General features: G+C 41.0%; 1 protein-coding gene across 1 annotated transcript; it reads left to right on the plus strand.

Moving 5' to 3' along the window:
• The first annotated feature begins 2711 nt into the window (after positions 1-2711).
• Positions 2712-7387, plus strand: pde6gb (phosphodiesterase 6G, cGMP-specific, rod, gamma, paralog b). The gene is made up of 4 exons (XM_020628359.2): positions 2712-2847; positions 4940-5125; positions 5211-5251; positions 5344-7387. The coding sequence occupies exons 2-4, from the start codon at positions 4980-4982 to the stop codon at positions 5418-5420; spliced, it is 264 nt and encodes an 87-aa protein (XP_020484015.1). The 5' UTR covers positions 2712-2847; positions 4940-4979; the 3' UTR covers positions 5421-7387.
• The last annotated feature ends 2613 nt before the right edge of the window (positions 7388-10000 follow it).

Raw genomic sequence — 10000 nt, forward strand, 5'->3', positions numbered from 1 at the left:
ACTGACGATTTTACTACTAACCTACTCAGAAAGAAGGTTTCACTGACAGACTATGAGCTCCATTTTCACTTCCTGGTCCTGTGAGTCACACAGTTCATTGTCTGAACATATTGGTTCACATGAAGGTTAAGGTAGCTGATGACTTCCTCCAAAGCTCCTCCTGTTCTGTCTGGAGTTATTGGTAAAACAATTTTAATCATTACAGTTTTAAAAATGTAGAAATATGGAAGTGTTGTCCATCAGTTATTTATTTTATTTTAAGTATGCACATCTTAAATCATCGTCTCATGGAATAAACAAGCGCACACATGGAGTGGAAGAGAGTCGGGACAGGGTCTTTAGGTCTAGAGCTCTGATTCAGTATTCTGTGTGAGGTGATGATTCATTTTAATGTTCCTTTTATCATGAAGCACTTTTGCACATTTCTTTTATTTATCATGTGATTTAAAGTTTGAACTGAGCAGTGAAAGTATATTTTAATGTGACTGATTCTTATTATATTATAAGGGTGTTCATTTATGTATTTCAGATTTATATTCAAGAGTTTGTTGAATAAATGTTTTCTCCAAAACGACACAAACTGTCTCTTGGTGTAACTTCATCGCAAGGAATGGCCACTAGAGGGCGCCAGAAATACATAAAACTGCTCCTCTACTCTTTACTCACAGGGCTTTCACACTTGCAGAAAACTCCTGAAAAACTCACTCATTCTCCTGTCAAACCCCTCATACTTTAAAGTGGAGTGACATCTTTCAGTCCTCCTGAGGTGAACTCCTCCAGCTGCCCGTTTGTCCCCGTAGCGGCCTGTGAGGTCACAGAGACCCTGATCTGATCTCGCTCACTGACTCAGCACTCAGTCCTGTAACGGTGATGCGCCTGTAAATCCTGATTACAGTGCCAGTGGACACTTATTCTATGATCCAGGTGTGTGCAGAGGATTACATGTGAGGCGTTTCCCTCATCATGAACTGAACACCTCAGACTCTCTGACGTGATGGAAGAAACGGGATGAATTAGTGCTGATGATTCTCTGCGTCATACAGTGTGCCGTATTCACTGATGTAAAACTTGTTTGAGTATCATTTGGTAAAGTTTGGTTTGTTTATGCTGAACAAAGATTAGAGGTCAATTATTTTTATTATTTTTTGCAAAACAAGACATTCTGTGACAGGACTTTTTATAACAGTCATATATTTTCACACAGTTCCACCTTCAGGTTAAAATCTTCATTTATAGACGTGCAGACATCTATTTGATTATATATATATTCTTTACATAAAAACGTAGGTTATTTCAAGTTACTCCAAATTGTGTAACATTAAAACATCTTTTTTCAGTCTTTGAAAAAGTTTGGTAAGAAATAAGTACCTGGAACAGTTTTACATTTATGAAATCCAGCCAATTTCATTTTATATTTAAATGCACGGCCTGCTCCGACCTCCACCTCAGCGGAGAGGAAGTGTGGACAACAAGAACGAGAGGAATACAAAGGAGAAAACCTTCCTGCATCTTATCCCAGATGCTCTTTTGTAAAGAGTCTCGAGATAACACTTGCTATGAATTGGTGCTCTACAAGTAATGATTGATTGATGTTCAAAGTCACAATTTAAATTAATGTGTATGCAAACCCCTGCAAAGTCTATGAACATGACAACCTTCTGACTTGGGATTTTTCTAAACTGTCTCAATAACTAAAGAACTATTTGAGGTATTTGCACCTACTATACAACCCCAATGAGCACAAACAGTGATTCCAAAGAGGGTTTAATAAGAGTCTACTGATTTGATGCATGAGTATGATGGGAAAAGAAGAATCCGTACTTTCAGCTTTTCTTGGTGAGGTTAAGTCAGGATATCTTTACCTCATTCATTTTGATCATCCTTATCTGTAGCTTCTCTTTACAGAGCTACAAAACTTAATCCCTGGAGTTTCTCTGAAAGGTGAAACAGGCTCAGTGTGTTTAGAAGATCTGCAGAATCAAAGGTATTGAATGAATCTTCTGTTAAAAAGAGGGAGCTGTCAATACGGAGAATTACAGCTAAGTGTCGTGAAGATGATCTTTTGTAGAATGGAGGTTGTTTTTCTTGAAGCAGGTGGTGACACAGTTGCATAACAGAGAGCGAGTGGGCTCGGGGGCCAATCAGGACACTTCCTGTTGCTGTCCATCTTAATCTGAATCAACATACTCCAACCTGTATTATATCATACATCCTTCTGTCTACAGTCTGTGTGTTTGGTGAGCATTGCTGCACTGTTTATTATTTATCATTTCTTTAACCACTGACTGAGAGTAAGAGTCTATTTTACAGCGGTGTTAGAGAGTCTAGCAGTTATGTCTCAGAGGATTTAGTCCTCGCTGCAGCGTCCACTGATTCAAAACTGATTTCATCCCTTTGCTGCATGTCGTCCTCCACTCTCTCTCCTGTCCCTCTCTTCAGCTGTCCTGTCCAGTGAAGGGCCCAAAAAGAATCTTGTTGACATTGAGAAGATGTAAAGATAGAAGTGTGTGAAATGTTCAAAATAAAATTGCCTTGTCTTATTTTCCTCACAAGATTTGTCGAAGTGGAAAAACACAGGAAGTAACTTCATATATCTGAAGAACATAATGAGAGATATTGGTTATGTGTAAACCTTAACCTTCTTTGACCCTGTACATGTAAACAACTGTTGACATCAGAGAAGAGGGGGCGGTGCATCGTTTTTTAATCTGCAGGGGTTCCTCTTATAAGAGATGCTCTAAACCCTCGCCGGCCCTCACAGTGAGCCCAGCATTGAACTCCACTCGTCTGCAAGACGGACCGGTGCTGCATCTCATCCAGACGTCTGGCTGACCTTCACACCCAGCAGTGAGTAGATCCTCTGATACATCAACACACACTCACACACACACACACACACACACACTCACACACTCACACATATTTTGAATTTCATATCTTAGAGGTCAGCAATGGGAGAGTTTGAGAATATTGATGCTGTCATTCTGGAGATGTATGGAAGTGAGAGGATATTATGGATCTTCATTTGCTTATATTTCGGTTAAATTATGTCACGTCTACTCAAATTGCAAACTCTGGAAATGACGGTGAACTGTGACAAGATTTATGTTGCACAAGTGGAAATTTGAATTTGATCTACACTACAAGAAAATGAATCAAATGGAACTGAAATGAAAAACGTTGAATTACTAAAACAAATATATTGTTCCAAAGCTTTTCAAACAGGGGACAAATATGATCATCAATAAATGGTGACAGGTTGATATCTTGTGTTTCAGACTCTCTCTGATTGGTTGGCCCTCAAAACAAAGTCCTAAAGCTCTTAGACGGCCTAATGTAGTGTAACAAAGGTTGTCTCCAATGCTAGGAGTAGAGGATTCATCTTATTATATACAGAATGAGAGGCTGCATGATGGTGCAGAGGTTAGATCTGTTGCCTCACGGTGAGAAGGTTCCTGGTTAGAATCCCCCCTGACTCTAAATTTGACTGTAGGTGTGAATGTGAATGTGGCTGGTTGTCTGTCTCTATGTCAGCTCTGTGATTGACAGCTGGGATTTGCTCCAGCCCCCTTCGACCCAACTTGTTATAAAAATGGATGGATGTACAGAATGTGATTCCTTGAGTTTTTATGATATTTCATTGTCTGCAAACAGATGAAGAGGTGTGACACTGAACATCAACAACTTGTAAAAGAGGACTAAATATATCAACACTTTTGTAGATATTTTTACATAAAAATGACTCTTATCTTTATGTATCCGAGAGAATATGAAAACATTGGTCAATTATTTCCGATCAAGTGAAGATTAAGTCGCTATGAGACGGGACACGCTGATTGGATTGATCACTGAGACCCTCAGTGCGTGCTCAGCAGATCTGTTGTCCTTGTTCTAATGAGATTACACCTGGACGGTCAGAGGGGGGGAGTCCTTATTAACTTGAGCCGGGGATTATGGGAAAATTGGGTCGTCCTCCCTGTACAGGCTGCCAGGTGGTCGATGGGAGGAGAAGTATGAGTGTAAATCCAGCCTGATGCTCGTCACATCAGTAAGAAGGATTAAGATCTGTGAAGACGGCCAGAGGTGACCGAGGCTGGAACATGAAATGAATGAACTAATAGAACAATTTAGATTGTTCTCTGCTGGACACACCATCTTCTCTTATAGTGGGATAACGAGTGAAGTTCAGGAGAGACCCAGAGAACAGCTGAAATGACCTTAATTATAATAGAAGGTTTGCATGAATGAATGAACGCTAAGGGCTTCCGTAGAAGTAAATGGAACAGGGAGGGAAATCAAAATCAATAAATTGAGCTTCACATGTTTGAAAATATGAACATGAAGGTATTTAGACACTAAATAAATCTTGGTTAATTAAGAAAAAAAATATCATGTTGTCAATGTCCAACATTTAAAGGAGCAGTATGTAACTCTGACTCCTAGTGTTTAAAGTGGGTACTGCAGTTCAGATTCTAAACATTGCAGAGATCTGTTTTCCGCCGCCCCCTCCTCGATGCTCACACAGGTCACCATGTGGTGGACTCTGAAGCTTCAGTGTTTATCCAGCTCTGCATGGGTCTGTAAACCTTTCTGTGTTCTAACCTCTCTCCATTTTTCAAAAGCATCTCCAATATTGATCCTAGTTTGAGCACGTTTCTGCTCGTGGAGCTTATTAGAAACATGCAGAGGCTTTTTAGGTCGGGTACAATCACTTCTATCTGAACCACTTCTCTTGCCCGCTTCCATCGCTGCAACACCTGTTGACCTGATAACTGCTCTCATATCTGACAAACCGAGGGGCGTCCAAAACGGTCGTGGACCTTTACATTTTAAGGCAATAAGACCAAGCTTCTCTGTTTGAAAAGTCTCCACCATCATATCTCTCTCATTTCAATCTCTCAGTTTACCTTCATTTCTTTCTCCTTTCTGAAACATGCAGACTTCATCAGAGAGGAATCTTTCTGTCATAACCGCTCAAAATGAATCTGGATCCTCACAAGATTGAGATCAAGTCGGCCACCCGTGTCACCGGAGGCCCCGCCACCCCACGCAAGGGCCCACCCAAGTTCAAGCAGAGGCAGACCCGCCAGTTCAAGAGCAAGCCTCCCAAGAAGGGAATCCAGGGGTATGCCTTAAAGAGAGCACAATTTGACTTCAGATGTTTAGGAGTAAGAGACAAATATTGAGTTATGTCTTTTTGTTCTTCTCAGTTTTGGTGATGATATCCCCGGGATGGAAGGTTTAGGCACAGGTGAGTTAACTCCTTAAATGTTTTTTTAAGTTAGTCTCTATGCAATGCAAGAGTCTGACTGAGCTTATAAATCTTTTTTTTTGTTTCTGCAGACATCACCGTCATCTGCCCCTGGGAGGCCTTCAATCACCTGGAGCTGCACGAGCTGGCTCAGTACGGTATCATCTGAGCCGTCCTGCTCCTCCCTGTGATGTTCCGAGGATTACAGGCCACATCCCAGCACCTCACACTACATCTGCCTCGGGCCTCATCTCGCAGCTTTAAATCCAAAAACCCACAGAAACAAACTACCACATTGCACCGTAACAAACAGAAAAAAAATGGAAAAGAGCAAAAAAAAAATCTGCAAAAAAATCCATCCTGTCATTCTTCTCTTGATCTCTTCTTCTGATTCTGCATTTTCACATAAATAATCTGCTCATTTTTAGGATCTTTAGCTTTCATCTTCACCAGATCTGCACAGTTACTCTGAGCTTTTTCTCTTACTTTAATCTTCTTCTTGTCTCTTCTCCTCTTTTCTAACTGTCACAACATACACGCATGCAAGGCAGCCTCAAGTTGAGTTTAAGTGACAAACCCGTGAAGAGGTTGGGTTCCTTCTTCATGTGCTTTGAGGGCCTCTTTTACCATCTCAAAGGCTTTTCCATCAACACTGCAGATATAATAACTGATACTGTAGAGAGTGGACGACATTTCAGTGAGATAACGTTCATAAATCATGATCAGATATCCCTCTTATCCCTTTGTTTGGACAAAAGATGCTTCACATAAATCTCCTTCTGATTTGTCTTTAAAGTTTCTACCACCAATAAGTTGTTGTGTGATGTTTGAGGAGAGTAAAGAGTTCATCTCTTTTCTTGTAATATACCTGAAATGTAGTGTGTACCATCTATTATAAGTCCAAAGCATAGACTGTATATATACAAATGGACAGCATGCCTCAGCCTCCTCCCGTTAAACAGAATGAAGACAAAATAACCCTGCGACAGCCGCTGACATCGGGTGAATTTGCAACCAGAGTCTGCACAGTTTGAAGAGCCCCAGTATTGACGTCCTGTGGCTTAACTTAAAGGTAAAACCGCAAAGCTCCCTCTGGTGGGTACAGTCCACAGCAGGACAGATTATTGTTTAGGTTTGAAGCAGACACACAAGCAGAATTTTGTGTTGGTGTTTGTTATGTTTTCTCTCGCCGTTTCTGCTCTACTCCTCTAATCTGGTGCACACGGGGCCTCATTCGTCAACAGAGCTGTCAATCATGACAATTTATACAGATTTAGAGAATCAAAAAACTAATTAAAAAGAAATGAGGAATTGAACGCAATCAACAGGATAATTAATAACTGTCATGATGACAAAACAGGGTTTGATAGTTTGACACTTCCTGTATGTTAACATAAAGGAGGCGGGGTTTATGACCTATACCGCAGAGAGCCAGCAGGGGGAGCTCTCAAACGTTTTGCATCACCTGAGGCGAGGTGTCCGCCGTCCATATATTAATATTATGTTGCATGTTGTGTTATTATACTTTAATACAGCATTGTGTGCCCCTGTGTGTGTTTGTGGTTAAGATACATATTTTCGCTCTTTTGTCCTCATCTTGTTGACATTTATATTTGGTCGTTTATATTTATATTTTGATCTTACATCCATAATTCGTTGTTCAATATTTTTGTTTTTTTGATTTCATCATCATCTCACCTCCATTGTGTCCGTATTCCTGTTCTGATCCAGAGATTGAAGTTTTTATTTTATTTATCAAACTTGTTTAAATATTTTGTAAATGTATCTTTACAGTATTGTTCTTTATCTTTAAAAAAAAAAAAAAAAAAAACGTTTTTAAAAATCTTTACGATTAAAACAAAGACAACTTTCACTGATGATAAAAAAGTTGATGAACTGCTGGATTCATCTCAAGTTTATGTTCCTAGTTACGGGATGTTTCAGTGTATTGGTTTCTAACTGGTGTGTAATGGAGCTTTGTCCTCTCTACAGGATGACGTAAAAATAAAACATAAAAAGAGGAAAATGAAGATGGGACTTTATTTAACCTCATTGAAATTGTTCCCTGGATTATGAGTCTGAAGCTCTCTGTCTTTATTTTTGTATTGAAGTGAAAATAAACTCCCATAGAGCTCATGTTTTTACACACATTGATAGAAACATGTGTGTATGTATTTAAAGCTCGCCAGGGGACAAAGGATTTGTGCTTTTTTTTTTTTTTTACAAAAGTAAAGCTGTGTGATGTGATTCACTTTCATTAAACAATAAAGAAACAACAAAAATTATCTAATCAAATATGATATCTATGGAAGCCCTAAGTGGACATAAATCCATTCATCTTTATTAACTCAGTTTCAGCGTGACAAACAAGTTAATTTTTGTTGTTTTTCAAGGTCTCGACTTTCTATCTAAATACCTCCAGATGATGCTGGTGATAAGAGTTAAGATTTATAAAAAACGGCAGGAAAAAATGTAGTTACCACAGCAACGTTTTCCAAGTTCCTCCTGGGGGATCCCGAGGCATTCCCAGGCCAGAAGGATAATATAATCCCTCTAGTAAACTCTGGGTCTACCCTGGGGGTCTCCTCTAAATTGGGTGTGCCAGGAAAACCTCACAAAGGGAGGCGTCCAAATCAAATGCTTGAACCACCTCAACTGCCTCCTTCTGATGTGAAGGAGTAGCGCCTCACTCCGAGGATATGAGTTAATTAAAATGTCTTGATGCTTGTCTACTTTGGGCTTCCGTAGTGTAGGCTATCTGCTCTGGCATATCTCTATAGCACTGAAGTTAAAACAGGTCACTCTGTAAACAGTGTTAATCGAAATACAACTTTTAAAAGATAACTAATATAATAGCCTTGTGTGCACAAGATAATAACCACGATTTATTTCTTCAAGTGTGTCAATTGCATTTCATTTTTTTCATTTTTTTTCATTTCATTTTCAAAAAACAATTCACACTTTATCCCATGTACGGAAAGGAGCAGGGAGAAGAATACATCTTGTTTTGCTTGCCCCCTTACTCAAAAAGCAAACAATAAATGTCTGGATGGTCTGTCCAGTTACAATCAATGAATTACTATCATCCCAACATGAAACAAATCTGACAATTCAGTCTTCGCTTCCTCAGAAAGTAGAAAGAAAACACACACAAAACACACTAACTGCCACTTTCATACAGTCTGATAACTTTGCTCTTATACATTTTCTTAAACTGAAATATCTGAACACAACCCTTCAAATCATTATTTAAAGAATTCCACAATTTAATTCCAATGACAGAAATACATTTCTGGCGGGCGCACTGGTGGCACAGTGGCAGGGCGCGCGTCCCATGTGTTGAGACTCTCGTCTCGAGCGGTAGGCCCGGGTTCGCTTCCACCCGTGGCCCCCCTCCACATGTCATTCCCCGCTCTCTCTCTCTGGTTTCTGACTCTATCCACTGTCCTCTCTCTCTCTCCCTGGTTTCAGACTCTATCCACTGTCCTCTCTCTCTCTCTGGTTTCAGACTCTATCCACTGTCCTCTCTCTCTCTCCCTGGTTTCTGACTCTATCCACTGTCCTCTCTCTCTCTGGTTTCTGACTCTATCCACTGTCCTCTCTCTCTCTCTGGTTTCAGACTCTATCCACTGTCCTCTCTCTCTCTCCCTGGTTTCTGACTCTATCCACTGTCCTCTCTCTCTCTGGTTTCTGACTCTATCCACTGTCCTCTCTCTCTCCCTGGTTTCAGACTCTATCCACTGTCCTCTCTCTCTCTCTGGTTTCTGACTCTATCCACTGTCCTCTCTCTCTCTCTGGTTTCTGACTCTATCCACTGTCCTCTCTCTCTCTGGTTTCAGACTCTATCCACTGTCCTCTCTCTCTCTGGTTTCTGACTCTATCCACTGTCCTCTCTCTCTCCCTGGTTTCAGACTCTATCCACTGTCCTCTCTCTCTCCCTGGTTTCTGACTCTATCCACTGTCCTCTCTCTCTCTCTGGTTTCTGACTCTATCCACTGTCCTCTCTCTCTCTGGTTTCAGACTCTATCCACTGTCCTCTCTCTCTCTCTGGTTTCTGACTCTATCCACTGTCCTCTCTCTCTCTGGTTTCTGACTCTATCCACTGTCATCTCTCTCTCTGGTTTCTGACTCTATCCACTGTCCTCTCTCTCTGGTTTCAGACTCTATCCACTGTCCTCTCTATCTCTCTGGTTTCAGACTCTATCCACTGTCCTCTCTCTCTCTGGTTTCTGACTCTATCCACTGTCCTCTCTCTCTCTGGTTTCAGACTCTATCCACTGTCCTCTCTCTCTCTCTCTCTGGTTTCTGACTCTATCCACTGTCCTCTCTCTCTCTGGTTTCAGACTCTATCCACTGTCCTCTCTCTCTCTCTCTGGTTTCTGACTCTATCCACTGTCCTCTCTATCTCTCTCTCTGGTTTCTGACTCTATCCACTGTCCTCTCTCTCTCTGGTTTCAGACTCTATCCACTGTCCTCTCTCTCTCTCCCTGGTTTCTGACTCTATCCACTGTCCTCTCTCTCTCTCTCTCTGGTTTCTGACTCTATCCACTGTCCTCTCTCTCTCTCTCTGGTTTCTGACTCTATCCACTGTCCTCTCTCTCTCTCTCTCTGGTTTCTGACTCTATCCACTGTCCTCTCTCTCTGGTTTCAGACTCTATCCACTGTCCTCTCTCTCTCTCTCTCTGGTTTCTGACTCTATCCACTGTCCTCTCTCTCTCTGGTTTCAGACTCTATCCACTGTCCTCTCTC

The sequence above is a fragment of the Labrus bergylta genome, chromosome 21 (assembly GCF_963930695.1).
Source record: "Labrus bergylta chromosome 21, fLabBer1.1, whole genome shotgun sequence".
In the NCBI taxonomy this organism is placed as follows: domain Eukaryota; kingdom Metazoa; phylum Chordata; class Actinopteri; order Labriformes; family Labridae; genus Labrus; species Labrus bergylta.